Here is a 14,145-nt window from a genome sequence, read left to right as displayed (position 1 = left end):
TTGTTTTCAGTCAAAGGCTTCATGGCTTTAATACCTGGTGGGTCGGTCTGTAGTCAAAATGCTCGATTTTCTGTCCCAGTCCAGCCCTGCAGGTTAATACTGGAAGTGTCACCATGCCAGCTGACTGTATTTCATCATCAGCCAGTGTTGTTCTTGATCAATATTACCAAAGTTTACCATAAGGCAGCATAGAAAGTATTTACTTGCTTTCAGGTTTTATTCAAATGTTAGTCTTTTCAGTTGTTTCCCCACTTTTTTCCTGTTTCAAAATCAAACACCAGTTTGTAGGAAGATTATCTTTTAATAGGCAGATGAAGTTTTACATTGGCATTGGCTAATTTGCCAATTGTATGTTAAAAATGTACGTATTTTAATATTCAAAAATGTTTTTGCCCTGTAACACCGTAGTGGTTAAAATCTCATTCTAATAAGAGTTAAAAGCGCATTCGGTTATTAGGTTTACAGGGTTATTGAATTATGGTGAACGGTTGGTAGAATTTTTTTTTAACATTATCTGCCAATTGCATCTGCCACCCTTCTCCAAATCTGTGCCCCTACCTGGCCCCCCCAACAAAAAATTTCTAGACACGCCACAAGGTTTCCACAGTCGATGATCCATGCAGGAATGTCTTTCTGCCTGCTGTGGAGGTCACGTGTTTCCGGCCACTGTGGCGGTCACGTGTTTCCGGTTAGTGTGGAGGTCACGAGTTTCCGGTTAGTGTGGAGGTCACGTGTTTCCAATTACTGTGGAGGTCACGTGTTTCCGGTTAGTGTGGCGGTCACGTGTTTCCGGTTAGTGTGGAGGTCACGTGTTTCCAATTACTGTGGCGGTCACGTGTTTCCGGCTACTGTGGAGGTCACGTGTTTCCGGCTACTGTGGAGGTCCCAATATGACCCTCCCCAGTGGCTGCAGCCAGACCCTTCTCAAAAAATCACGGTTTTAGTAACACAGTAACGCAGCGTGTTTATGGGAAAGTAACAGTAATCTAATTACTCTTTTTGCAATAGTAATCCCTTACTTTACTCGTTACTTGAAAAAGTAATCGGATAACGCGTTACTGCCCATCTCTGTTCACGAGTGACGGGAGAAGGGAACAGGAGATCGACAGAGGGATTGGTGCTGTGGCTGCAGCGATGCAGACTCTGTATCGGTCTGTTGCGGTGAAGAGAGAGAGTAGAGAGCTGCTCCTTCACATCGAAAGGAGCCAGTTAAGGTGGTTCAGGCATCTGACAAGGATGCCTCCTGGGCGTCTCCTGGGTGAGTCGTTGCGGACATGTCCCACCGAGAGGAGGCCTCGGGGCAGACCTGGGACATGCTGGAGAAATTAAATCTCTCGGCTTGTCTGGGAACGCCGCGGTGTTCCCCTGGACAAGCTGGAGGAGGTGGCTGGGGAGAGGGAGGTCTGAGCTTCTCTGCTGGCCCTGGATAAGAAGAAGATGGATGGATGGATGGCACTTGCAAATCTTGCATCTTAAAATCTCGTTGAAATGGTGCGCGTTTCTGTTTCACCCCTTCAAAAGGTATACACAGGCATTTTGAGGCATGGCAGTGGATGGAGATGATAAACAAAAATGTGTAACGTACTTGACATAGGTCAAGTCAGTTTTTCCATTTAAATGTGTAGATATGAAAGTTTGCAAATTAAGCTCTTCAACAGAACACGATGCTTCCCTGAGAACATTTATTGCACTTTTTAACACATACACAGTATAAACACACCAGTAACAGTGGTAAAAAAGCAGTTTGCTACTGCAATGTTTTCACCTGTGCCAACTTTGATGATGTTCCAAGTATTACACAAAGAGGATAACTGGACAGAAACAGCACTTCAGCATTTAAGAAATAAGTTTAGTCCTGAGAAAAGTGAAACCAAAATTAAGGAAGATGTTTTTGAATCGCTACCTTATCGTGGTGGAGGGGTTTGTGTGTCACAGGGATCCCAGGGGCTATGTTGTCTGGGGGCTTTTGCCCCCTGGTAGGGTCTCCCATGGCAAATTGGCCCTGGGTGAGGGACCAGACAAAGAGCGATTCATAAGACCCTTATGAAAAGGACACCGAGGGAACAGTTTACCCTGCCCGGGATAGGGTTACCGGGGCCCCGCCCTGGAGCCAGGCCCGGGGAGGGTGCCCGAGGGCGAGCGTCTGGCGGCCGGGCCTTAGTCCATGGGGCCCGGCCGGGCACAGCCCGAAGAGGAGACATGGGCCCATCCTCCCGCAGGCCCACCACCCGCAGGAGGCGCCACAGGGGTCGGGTGCATTGTGTGCCGGGTGGCGGCCAGGAGCGGAGGCCCTGGCGGACTGACCCCCGGCTGCCAAGACTGGCAATAGGGACATGGAATGTCACCTCTCTGGTGGGGAAGGAGCCTGAGTTAGTGCGTGAGGTTGAGAGGTGGCGGGCTGGGATGGGTATCCTAATATACCCTCGGCTTGCTGCCGGTACATTGGGATTTTTCCCGGTGGACGAGAGGGTTTGTTCCCTGTGGGACTCCGGAGGCAGCCGACAGGTATCGACAGGCCAAGCGAAATGCGGCTCGGGCAGTGGCGGAAGCAAAAACTCGGGTGTGGGAGGAGTCCGGAGAGGCCATGGAAAAAGACTTTCGGACTGCCTCGAAGAGATTCTGGCAAACCGTCAGACGTCTCAGGAGGGGAAAGCGGTGCTCTACCTGCACTGTGTATAGTGCTGGCGGAGCGCTGCTGACGTCGACTGAGAAAATTGTCGGGCGGTGGAAGGAATACTTCGAGGACCTCCTTAATCCCACTGACACGTCTTCCGAGGAGGAAGCAGAGTCTGGGGATGAGGGGAATGACCCGCCAATTTCCGGGGGCGAGGTCACTGAGGCAGTTAAACAACTCCTTGGTGGCAGAGCCCCTGGTGTTGATGAGGTCCGCCCCGAGTTCCTGAAGGCTCTGGACGTTGTAGGGCTGTCCTGGTTGACACGCCTCTGCAATGTTGCGTGGAGATCAGGGCCAGTACCTGTGGACTGGCAGACCGGGGTGGTGGTCCCCATCTTTAAGAAAGGGGACCGGAGGGTGTGTTCCAACTACAGGGGGATCACACTCCTCAGCCTCCCTGGGAAAGTCTATGCCAGGGTGCTGGAAAGGAGAGTTCGTCCGTTAGTCGAACCTCTGATACAGGAGGAACAATGCGGTTTTCGTCCTGGTCGCGGAACACTGGACCAGCTCTTTATCCTCTCCAGGATACTTGAGGGTGCATGGGAGTTTGCCCAACCAGTCTACATGTGTTTTGTGGACTTGGAGAAGGCATTCGACCGTGTCCCTCGGGGTGTCCTGTGGGAGGTGTTGCGGGAATATGGGGTGTCTGGCCCATTGCTACGGGCCATTCGATCCCTATACAACCGTTGCAAGAGCTTGGTTCGCATTGCCGGCAATAAGTCGGACTCGTTCCCGGTGGGTGATGGGCTCCGCCAGGGCTGCCCTTTGTCTCCGGTTCTGTTCATAATTTTTATGGACAGGATTTCTAGGCGCAGCCAAGTGGCGGAGGGCTTTCGCTTTGGTGGCCTCAGAATCTCATCTCTGATTTTTGCAGATGATGTGGTTCTGTTGGCTTCATCGGGTGAGGGCCTCCAGCTCGCACTGGAACGGTTCGCAGCCGAGTGTGAAGCAGCGGGAATGAGGATCAGCACCTCCAAATCTGAGGCCATGGTTCACAGCCGTAAAAGGGTGGAGTGCCCACTCCGGGTCGGGGATGAGTTCCTTCCCCAAGTGGAGGAGTTCAAGTATCTCGGGGTCTTGTTCGCGAGTGATGGGAGAAGGGAGCCGGAGATCGACAGACGGATTGGGGCTGCAGCTGCAGTAATGTGGACGCTGCACCGGTCCGTCGTGGTGAAGAGGGAGCTGAGTGTAAAAGCGAAGCTCTCAATTTACCGGTCGATCTACGTCCCTACCCTCACCTATGGCCACGAGCTGTGGGTAGTGACCGAAAGAACGAGATCGCGGATACAAGCGGCAGAAATGAGCTTCCTCCGAAGGGTGGCTGGCCTCTCCCTTAGAGATAGGGTGAGAAGTTCGGCCATCCGGGAGGGGCTCAGAGTAGAGCAGCTGCTGCTCCACATCGAAAGGAGCCAGCTGAGGTGGTTCGGGCATCTGACAAGGATGCCCCCTGGGCGCCTCCTGGGTGAGGTGTTCCAGGCATGTCCCACCGGGAGGAGGCCCCGGGGCAGACCCAGGACACGCTGGAGAGATTATATCTCTCGGCTGGCCTGGGAACGCCTTGGTGTTCCCCCGGATAAGCTGGAGGAGGTGGCTGGGGAGAGGGAGGTCTGGGCCTCTTTGCTTAGGCTGCTGCCCCCGCGACCCGGCCCCGGATAAAGCGGATGAAGATGGATGGATGGATGGATGGATGTTTTTGATGGACCTGAAATCTGGGACCTGATGCTTGACACTGAGCGCAAAAGGAAATTGAAGCCAACTGAATTGGAATAAACACATTATTACAGTTTTGGTGGGAAATAGTTAAAATTCCACTCATCGTCTTGATATATCATTATCCAAATGTGTAAAAACATCAGTGATGTCAGTGTGTATCTCAAACATCTGGCGTGTTGTCTTAAATTGGATTTCATGTCTTGAATCGGTGTAAAAGAACTAGGTAACACAACGGCTCATCTTTTACATGCTTCTAACCTTACAAAAAACATTGTTCACCTTTGAGTGTCAGAGAGGTATTTGTTTAATTCATTCCAGTGAATCCCCCCAGAAAACTATAACATCAATAACAAACATAAAGTTATTCATTCGCTGATTAGCAGCCTTTAGCAGTGAATTTTATGGACAACCCTAAGAAAGACGTGGTGCTGCTCCTGGATATCACACGGAAGTAATGCATAAAAAATAATCTGATGTAAAAGGTAAAGTTTAAAAGGAGGTCTCTGATGAGGAAGCGTGCACAGCGCCAGAGCTAGAAGGTGCTGCTCTGCCGAGCCAGAAAGTAATCCCTGTTCTTTTTCCTTCTAGGTTTGAAGAGGACGTAGAGAAACACAGAGACCACTGTGAGGAATGAGATCACAGCCCCTGCAGCCACAACCACCCATGTAAAGGTGGAGTCTGTAGACAGAGAGGCAAAGGTAGATTAGTGTCTTTACATATCAAGGTTTAGTTGTCCTGTCTTTGGTTTGTTGAGGTGATCTCAACAAACCAAAGACAAAAAATATAACTTAATACTGTGTGTGTCGTCAATTTTGCGAGAGTTCGCAGCCTAATGTGAAGAACAGCTCACCTTCTAGTCGAAGCTGTGCAACAACTTCTCGTCTTCCTCCTTTGTTCTGAGTGACACATTTTAACTCTGACTTCTCGTCTTCTTCTGTTATTGGTTCGACAATTAGCCTCAACTCAATCTGGCAGCCTTTGGACACCCTGGTAACCCTGGAAACATCGAGACAAGCAGCCGTCTGTTTTTAATGCTGTGAACGAGGCGTGTCTCTAATGATTTCACATAAAGAGTAATCATTAGAGTCAGAGCTGTTAGCAACACCTGGTAGTAGATTATTTCAATACTGGTGGATCAAATATCCATAACAACCTCTCAGAAATGTGTTATTTAACTTGTCTGAGAGGCAAGACACCATCACAGTTTTTTACAGACCAGATCCTGTAGGAGCGCAAAAGGTTATGTTGGAAATAGGCACGATCGCAAAGTGGGTTTGGAAGAGCACGATGACCCGTGTTTCCGGCTACAGGGCTTATCTTTAGCATGCACATACACATGTTTGTCTGCTGGCCTTTCATTTGTATTTTCTTTTGCAATTTTTCTCATAATGGTTCCATCCATTTATTCTCTAACCTGCAGTCAAAATCGAAGAAGCTATTATCATTCCAAAGTAGCATCAGTTGAACTCGTAATAAACTTACATTTAAGTTAGATAAGGTTTACGTGTAATTTTAGAACCAGTGCAGACAAAATCAAAAATTACCTTCTTCCCCCCTGCAGAGCACGCTTGTCAAGGTACGATGACTCCACTGTCTGGCTATTTACCAACCACGTGACCTCAGTAGAATCTGCTGTTTGACATTCGGTGAGCACCTGACAGAACAGTTTCAGTCCTGAACCTAAAGAAAGTCAGAGGCAAATCTAGATGAGACATTTAATATATATTTACAGTCTGTTTGGTTGTATGTTTATTTAAGAATGAGGTTGTATTGTTATTATTTATTTTAGGACTAAAGAGTTTTATCACTCACCATGTGGACTTTCAAAAACGGTTCCATTTAGTGGTGAAACAATCACAGGTGGCTGAACTATTGGAGCTAAAACATAAACAAGGCATTTCTTCATGAACAGTCCCTCTGGGGAATTTGAATTAATCAAATAAAAAAAAAAAAAACATCTATCTATCTATTAAAAAACTCACTGTTGACAGTGCTGGTGCTGATTAACCCAAGGTCAGAGGTCACAGAGATGTTAGGCACAGTGGATTTGGTTGTGATCTCAGGATCAGGGCCTGGAAGACACATCCAAACAAACGGCTCCTTAAATAATAACAACAGTGGACTATTTGGCACAGTAATAATCATTAATGTGTTTGATGGAGTTATCTGTGCGGCCCATGCTATTTCCCTAGTGGGCCAGTAGAGGGCAGTGCACCACAACGCTCTAGTTGTAAAGAAGTAAATTGATGATCTTTATGTAAAGTACTTGACTGTTGCACATTGTCATAAAATTAAAGTGATTTGCTTATTTAAGTATTAATTTAATGAATTTTTTTAAAGATTTTTTTTCTCATTTGCTCTGCATGTTTACTTAAAAAGAAGCGTAAGTGTGATCTGTCCTCTAGCCTGACAGTTGTATTATACTTAATAATCTAAAACTATAAATGCAGTAATAGCCATGTAATAGATAAAAACTCTTATTTAACCCACATTTCTCAGCACATGCATGACTTTGCAGATCACAAACCTTGCACATGGAGAAGATAGACTCTGCTGACTTTGTACTGCTGGTTGTTAATGCGCACCCTGAGCTTGCAGGTGTAGATGCCTGCATGGGTTCGCTTCACAGCTGGGATCATCAGTTTGCCTCTGTGCTGTTGGAAGGACCCTGCTCTGCCTGCTGGAGAAGCAGTGGTGTTGGAGTCCTGCAAGAAGGCAGCATGTGGTTAAATGACTCATCACTACCAGCCTTAGCCGATTACCTCAAAAGAGTGTAAAAAAATATCCCTGTCAACCGCATCAGGCAGAAAGTTCCTTGCCAAGCGCCGACAGGTTCGTTCACTCACCTTGTACCACTCTATCATGCTGTCCGTCTTGTTGAAGTTACGCAGAGATGGACACTCTAATGTCAGCGTCTCTCCCACTGCGGCTGTCACTTTATGCGTCAGCTTTTTCATGTCTACTAAAGTGGGCTCGTACACGTGCAGCTTGATACTTCCAGTTACGCAGTAGGTCTCATTTCTGGAAACAAAAGTGTTACAAGTGACCAAGTTTTCTCCAGTTTGAAAGTTTCAATCCGGAGAGGAAAGTATAAAAAGAAACATACTTTCTGCTAGTTTCTGATATGTTGCTTTGTAGCCACCCTGTCTGTAAATTGGAGGGGGGGCGGTTTTCCATCTAATTTCTAACAAAACAGCAAGTAGTTTAAAAAAAAATTGTAAAAATTGAAATGTGAAAAATAATACTTTTATTTTAGGTAATCATTGCATGTTTAAGTGTTGGACATAAAAACTAAACAATGTTGTCATTTGTTCCTATCAGATTACTTATCAGCTTTTGCTAGTTTTACCAGCATCGCCTGTGGAAAGAACGGTCTTGTTACTTGGAGAGATCATTTCTCTTGACTCTGGTTAACTACCTGTATGTGCAGGTGTATTTCCCTGAGTCTGAAGCCACAGCTGGGAGGAGCCACAGCTGGTTATCCTGCTGCTGAACACGTCCCTGATAGTTTGTGCCCTCCATCTCATTGTCCTTGGTGATGGAGTACTCAGCGGTTGGGGGGGCAATGTTGCGTTTTTCAAGAACATGGCTGAATATCGGGAAAGAGAGGATTACTGCTTCACCCTCCACTCTGAATGTCGCCACCTCTGGATCGACCAGGTAGCAGCCATCTGCAAGTACATATTAGGGCCATGTAGTGATTAGAAACGACACGTGCAAAAAAATCTAGCAGTGCAACTCATAAAGTGTGATTCTCACAAGGCAGTCACACTGTCACATGAGCATTAAGTCAGTATTATCAAAAACCTCTTTCAGTCCCTCCAACACACCACCTACAGTGCTCAACATTAGACCTCCACCCGGTGAAAGGTTGATCTTGCTTAACCATTACAGTAACACTTTTGATGTTTCTGCAATGGTTAAGCAACCAGTATGATCAAGCTCTGAGATCCAAATTCTACTTTTTAATGTTAGAAAATAATTATCAGATTTTTTTTTCTTTACACTTTTACGAAAAAGCACATTATAATTTTTTGATGAAGATGCCGTACCTAATAATTTGCCAAATATATAGCTATAATTTTTAGTTTTAAAGAACTTTTTGACAGCCTTCTTTGTGTTTTCTCGTTCTAATAATTTTGGTAACGGCTGTACCTGTAGGGCTTGAAAGATCGCGCCCCAGCATCTACATGTAAACATATGTAGAGTGGGTGATGATCATGGAGTCGGTTGTAATAAGATATCTGTCTAAAAAGCAAGATCACCCCGCTGTAATACTGTAATGATCACAATGCATTCTCTCTGTGATGAATACTACTGCCTCTTACAGTATGCAGTGTGTGTAGTGTAGCTGCTGCAAGCTCACCTTTCGTTGGCAAAGGAGGTAATGGAGGTCCTCCATAAACACAGCTGATGATGACCACAGCACATGTTAAAGGCAAAAAGACCATGATGGCAGTCTGCAGGGAGACAAACGTCTGAAATAAAACATCCACCAGCAAAACTTGTAGTGATGTTTAAACAAGTCGGTTCAGTTGCTTCCAGCTTTCCAGCTTAAATGTTTTTTCCAGTAAAACATTAAAGAAAAGGCTTAAGAGAAAAAATAACCCACAGAGAGGATAAAAAAGGGCATCGAAGGCCAGAAAAATAACAAAGGAAAAACTTCAAATGTTATCCGGACATGAGGCTTTAAACACTGGGCTGCTGAGGTATAAGTGTCCTCGCCTCATAAAGCTTTAACCAAATCGGCTTTTATGCAAACTCTTTTCAGATTGTAGAGGTTGTGACATCAGCACATCGTCATCAAAGATGTCGGCAATCCACTTCATCTCGCCCCCACATCCTAGAGTCAAATTTAGGGAGTTTACCAATGGCACCACATGGGATGACTCATATTAAACCTTTTAAAGTCACTCACATCATAGGTCAGTAAAATGAATAACAATAGTAACTGGACTAAAGATGTAGTATTAAAATATGTTTTTGATGTTCGAATGAACAGAATGGCTTGGTGATAAATTGGGGTTTAGCTACTATTTTTTTATTCCAATACTAAAGACCTAAACTAGTAGTGAGGACAGGTGTAACCTATAGCAATTTTTTATTAAGATCAGGGCAACAATTTGGTAATATATTGCATATTCAGTCAACAATAAATATACATTTAGCAGGGGTGGGGAACTCCAGGCCTCAAGGGCCAGTTGTTGCAGCTTTTAGATCTCACCCTGGGCCAACACACCTGAATCAAAGGATTAGTTCATCACCAGGATTCTGGAGAAGTAATTTAAATCAGCTGTGTTGGATCAAGGATATATCTAAAACCTGCAGGACACCGGCCCTCGAGGCCTGGAGTTCGACACCTGTGATTTAAAGACGCATAAAAGTGCTGCATAATAACATTAGTGTAAAGTCTACTTGTATTTAATTTTTTCTAAATATAGTCCGTTTACTGTATCCTATTTGCACACATATAGTAGTATATAGCATACTTTGAAAGTTTTCCGTATCGTATTTAAATGCATTTTGTTAGGTAAGATTTCCATAGTTTTGTTTCCGTGGAAACAAGTGGATTTTCGCTTCTGTTTTCTCCTCCGATTACAAGGATCAGCTGAGAGAAGTGAACATTTTCTCGCTCACTCTTACACACAGACAGACAGACACGAGTGCCACACACATGCGGGTGTGATAAATCATTTCCACACTGAAATCCTCCATGTGTCATTAAAAGCAAGGCCCATAAAGTGTGGGAGTGCCAGTGTTGTAAATGAATATGCATACACAAGTCACAATGCACTGACACATTTTCCAGGATTAAGAGTTTCGATTAAAGCCGAGAACAATTTTATAACTCATTTATTATGACCGTTTTTTTTACTGCTACTGCCAAACCTTACAATGCTATCTGTAGTTTCCTTCAGTTTAAGTATAATATTATAAATACTGCATGTGCTCTTATGATAAGCTCAATATTTCATAATTAAATGAACCTTTTGTATTCACACAGTCTACGACGAAACTAGAGAATTTGACCTCCACTTCAAAAATATATCTCAAATTATTAACGCAATGATGGCGACTTAATTCGACATTAAGTTGCGGATGCCTTTGCATTTATCGTGAAAATCACTTATTTAAGAAAAAAAAGTATACACATCCTCGTTTGATTCAGTAGAACTGTCGGTCTGAGAAACATTTACATTTTCTTCCTACAGTGCACCCATACAAATATTTTATTATAGTAGTTTTGGATAAACTCTAAAGTCTCGATCTGTTGCAAACTAAGTAGATTTAAACATTTGTGCAGCAAATGAAATATTTAAAGTAAACATGCTGTGACAGTAAAACCCTGCAATGTAAATGGTTGCAAATATGACAAAACAGAATAAAATATGGAATTTTCAGTACTTATTAGTACATAACAAGCGCATTATTGTTAAAAAGTTATATATTATAGTTAGGCAGTTTTGTTATATAAGCAACCATATGTGTGTACATATAAATACGGCACACGCGTGTACCTAACCTTACTTTCCTATGATTACATACACAGCAATGCAGTATACTCACGGTGTAAAGGTGAGCGTGGCGGTGGTCCTGGCAGTGTGACACTGGTGACAGGTAGATGTGGTGACAGCGTGGACTGAAGCAGCAAATGATCAGTTTCCTATTAGCTCAGGGGAAACCTGCAGTCTCTTTTCAATGTTCCCACCCCTCTGAGGTGGAAATTTCTCAGGTTTCCCAATGTAATGCAGTGTGATGTACAGCTCACCACTCAAGTCTGGTGACTCCAAACACACAGTATATACCGTACACAAACCCACTCAGATGCACTGTGGGAAAAGACCTATAATGATTTCCAAACAGTTTCCCGAGTCTAAAGGCAGCATTCTTGTCTTACATCTGTTTACAGCTGTCGCTCACTGGAATGAGCTGCTGCTTGTGTCTGCATGGACATCTCTGTTTGTTTTAACACATGAACACACATCATCACGAGCGTCACAATGTACTCACAGCCAGCAATGCTGTGTGGAGCCATGCAGGCAGTTCCCCCTGTTGAGATATTGAGCTGCCTTTAGCCACCCCGTCATAAAGGGGTTTGTACTTTCACTGTGGTTCTGAAATTACTTTTTAAAAACTGTGTTCATTGAAAAGCTGTCATTTAAAAGACCCTCAAAACCTTTCTGCTTTCTTACCACTCTTTCTCACAAGGTCTAAGCAATTTGGACACAATAAGGCAATTTGTTTATTCACAGTTGTGATTAAACTGGTGGAGTAGGACAGCTCACCAGCTGTGGCGACACCTTCTACAGTATGTGAGCGTGCACACCTTCACATAAGCAGGGAGCGTTTGACATTTCACTAAGCAGAAACAAGAAAAGCAGCAGTTTTGCTGATGTCGACATGATAAACGATTTAATGTTAGCGTAGCTGAAACTGTTACTCATTTGGGATCTAAACCTTTAGTCATAAAATTACTGGAATTCTGGATTTCAATGTTCTTATTATAAGAAATGTAAACTTTTCTTCGAGGGATCCAAAGACATTTCCAACTACTTTATTCATCATTTATATATCATTACTCCTCCTCAGTATGCCATTTATAAATACAGATATTATTATGATTATGATTATTACTAGCAGTGATGGTGTAGCACTCATGGCTGTACAAAGTGTAACAGTAACAGATGGATGAATATATCTGTACTTATAAATGGCATACTGAGGAGGTGTAATGATATATAAATGCTGAATGAAGTACTTGCTAATACATTATTAAAGTATTACCTTTTGTTTATATTATGTATTTTGAGAGAATAATCTAGCTCAGAGGTGGATGCCTCAGACAATCAGCCTGGCAGTGTTATTGGATTTAGCACTGAAATAGTTTTAAAGGCTTTTTCTAATAACTGATTTGCAATTTAACACAATAAGCTTACATTAGGTCACACTATATACTACTGAAAAACAGAAACCTACTTAGATTTCTGTATTAAAAATTATACATTTATTTTACATTTAAAAAGTGTAATTTGTTTAAGAAAAAAGAAAAGAAAGGATCCAAACTCGTCCATTTTGAGGTTTTTTTGTTTCCCTCGGCCAAATTTGTTTACTCAAACATTTAGAAAATGATATGCATAAGTTCTGCACATGTCCACAAAGCTTGCCCTCCGTATAACTAGAACAAAAGACAATTGCAGTATAGTTTTATTTTATTTCATCCAGTCTTATAAGCAGAAATATCATTGCAGTCGATTTTCCAAAATCCACAAATATAAACTGTGTTCGTTAGAAGAGAAAATTGGCATCCAGCTTTGCAGTTATTAATCAAACACAGGTCCGTAGTATTGCAGTGACTCATTGCTCTGACATCTCCTTGCGTAGCAAATGCAGCGTCCATCTCTTGCCCAATATTCCTGCATTGCTCACTTTGATCCTGACTGGACATTTTCCAGAGTAGAAGTATGCGTATGTGTGACATGAAAACACTGAAGTGATGGAAGTGATGGGAAATAATCCCATATCAGGCTAGTGTTCACAACACAGGAAAAGGTTCCTGTTTAGATTCAGTGTATTTGATTACAAGTGAGACCAGCACATGTAAATAACAGTACTTGACTACATTCTAGAAAATGGCAACTTTGTGTCACAGTCCTTTTGAACTTTAGCCCAGTGTATCCATATAATGTGGAATCCTGTAATCCTCCACCTGCAAACTCATGAGTCCCATTATCCTCCACCATCTCCTTTATCAAAACCTGCTTTAGCAGCTGTGTCACGTGTGACATTTTGTGTAAAACTACGATAGTTTCCCATTAAGGTAATATTTATGCATTCAGGAAATGGAATGAATAAACATGCAAACGTATGAGCGTTGACATGTAGGCCAGAGATACACATTTTTTTGGTTGCTGTAGCCTTTTCCAAATAGTTTATCCAACAAAAATAACAGTAAATATTACACACTTGGTATCAGAAGACAGGAACAGGGCGGATAATGCACAGCTATGCACAGGCCTTTATCACACACACACACACTCACACACAAACGCATATATCCAAATTAGCCAGTATCTTTAACGCATGCAGGTTAAAAGGAGACCAAGACAGAACATGCCGTTCCTTTGATGACCGGACTTTGAGGAAGCAGAAGACGTTGCGTGTTTTGGGAATTTTCGAGTTCGCCTCAGCATCTGTAGATAGCAGTACTGGATAGATGACTAAACAGTTTGACACGTTGGCTTTCCTGTCCGGTGCTAAGAAATCCACCTTTTAGGGAGTCGACATCCAGCAACAGGCCAATTTCTGTTTAAGAACCTGTTGATCAGCTGAATATTAATTGACAATGTCGTGCTTAACTGAAAAGAGCACTTCCTTATGGGGGCACAGAACAAATGCAGAACCAAGAAGTGAGCTTAAAAACACGTTTAATTGTTTTCATATTTTTTCACCTTTATTTATTTACAGGGCTACCATCTGTGAACCAAGTATGTAAACTGACATTTGTACATTAAAAAAACATCTAAGAAGGTGAGATTCGACTCCCCGTGTGCTGTAAAATCTGCTGCTCACAGGAAACGACACACACAATAAATGCCATTGTTTCATTACCCAGTGTGACAAACTAGACAAACTACAGGTTGTATGGAGTTGGCCAGAGCAGTTAAACTAAATTAAAGCTGACCCCAAACCCGGAGTAGTGTGAAGTTGAGAAGATTTGAGCTTTGTGCTGAAAGCAGCCATCAGACAAGGAGTACACT

At 43.3% G+C, this 14,145-nt stretch overlaps 1 protein-coding gene across 1 annotated transcript; it reads right to left on the bottom strand.

The window, feature by feature from the left end:
• Positions 1-3,839: 3,839 nt before the first annotated feature.
• Positions 3,840-11,039, bottom strand: LOC147310946 (interleukin-1 receptor type 2-like). Its single transcript, XM_086266305.1, has 10 exons — positions 10,955-11,039; positions 8,754-8,847; positions 7,806-8,058; positions 7,234-7,408; positions 6,915-7,092; positions 6,370-6,459; positions 6,200-6,265; positions 5,932-6,067; positions 5,238-5,383; positions 3,840-5,065 (listed from the first exon to the last, which is right to left on the bottom strand). Exons 2-10 carry the CDS (start codon positions 8,836-8,838, stop codon positions 4,920-4,922), a joined length of 1,275 nt encoding a protein of 424 aa, XP_086122431.1. The 5' UTR covers positions 8,839-8,847; positions 10,955-11,039; the 3' UTR covers positions 3,840-4,919.
• Between the last annotated feature and the right edge of the window lie 3,106 nt (positions 11,040-14,145).

This window comes from Aulonocara sp. 'chitande type north' Nkhata Bay, linkage group LG16 (genome assembly GCF_057382095.1).
Source record: "Aulonocara sp. 'chitande type north' Nkhata Bay isolate Kocher_YH1m ecotype deep benthic linkage group LG16, A_spYH_male_GT1.1, whole genome shotgun sequence".
Taxonomy (NCBI): domain Eukaryota; kingdom Metazoa; phylum Chordata; class Actinopteri; order Cichliformes; family Cichlidae; genus Aulonocara; species Aulonocara sp. 'chitande type north' Nkhata Bay.
The sequence above is the reverse complement of the archived record's forward strand: the minus strand, read 5'-3'. Positions and strand labels throughout refer to the sequence as shown.

Bases quoted from the DNA above. Each gene is read 5' to 3' on its own strand.
- LOC147310946 (XM_086266305.1), bottom strand. From the start codon at position 8,838: ATGGTCTTTTTGCCTTTAACATGTGCTGTGGTCATCATCAGCTGTGTT. The intron at 7,409-7,805 runs GTAGTTAACCAG...TTTTGTTTCCAG, and splicing joins AAATACACCTGCACATACAG to AAATGAGACCTACTGCGTAA. The intron at 5,066-5,237 runs GTGAGCTGTTCT...CTCTGTCTACAG, and splicing joins TGCACAGCTTCGACTAGAAG to ACTCCACCTTTACATGGGTG.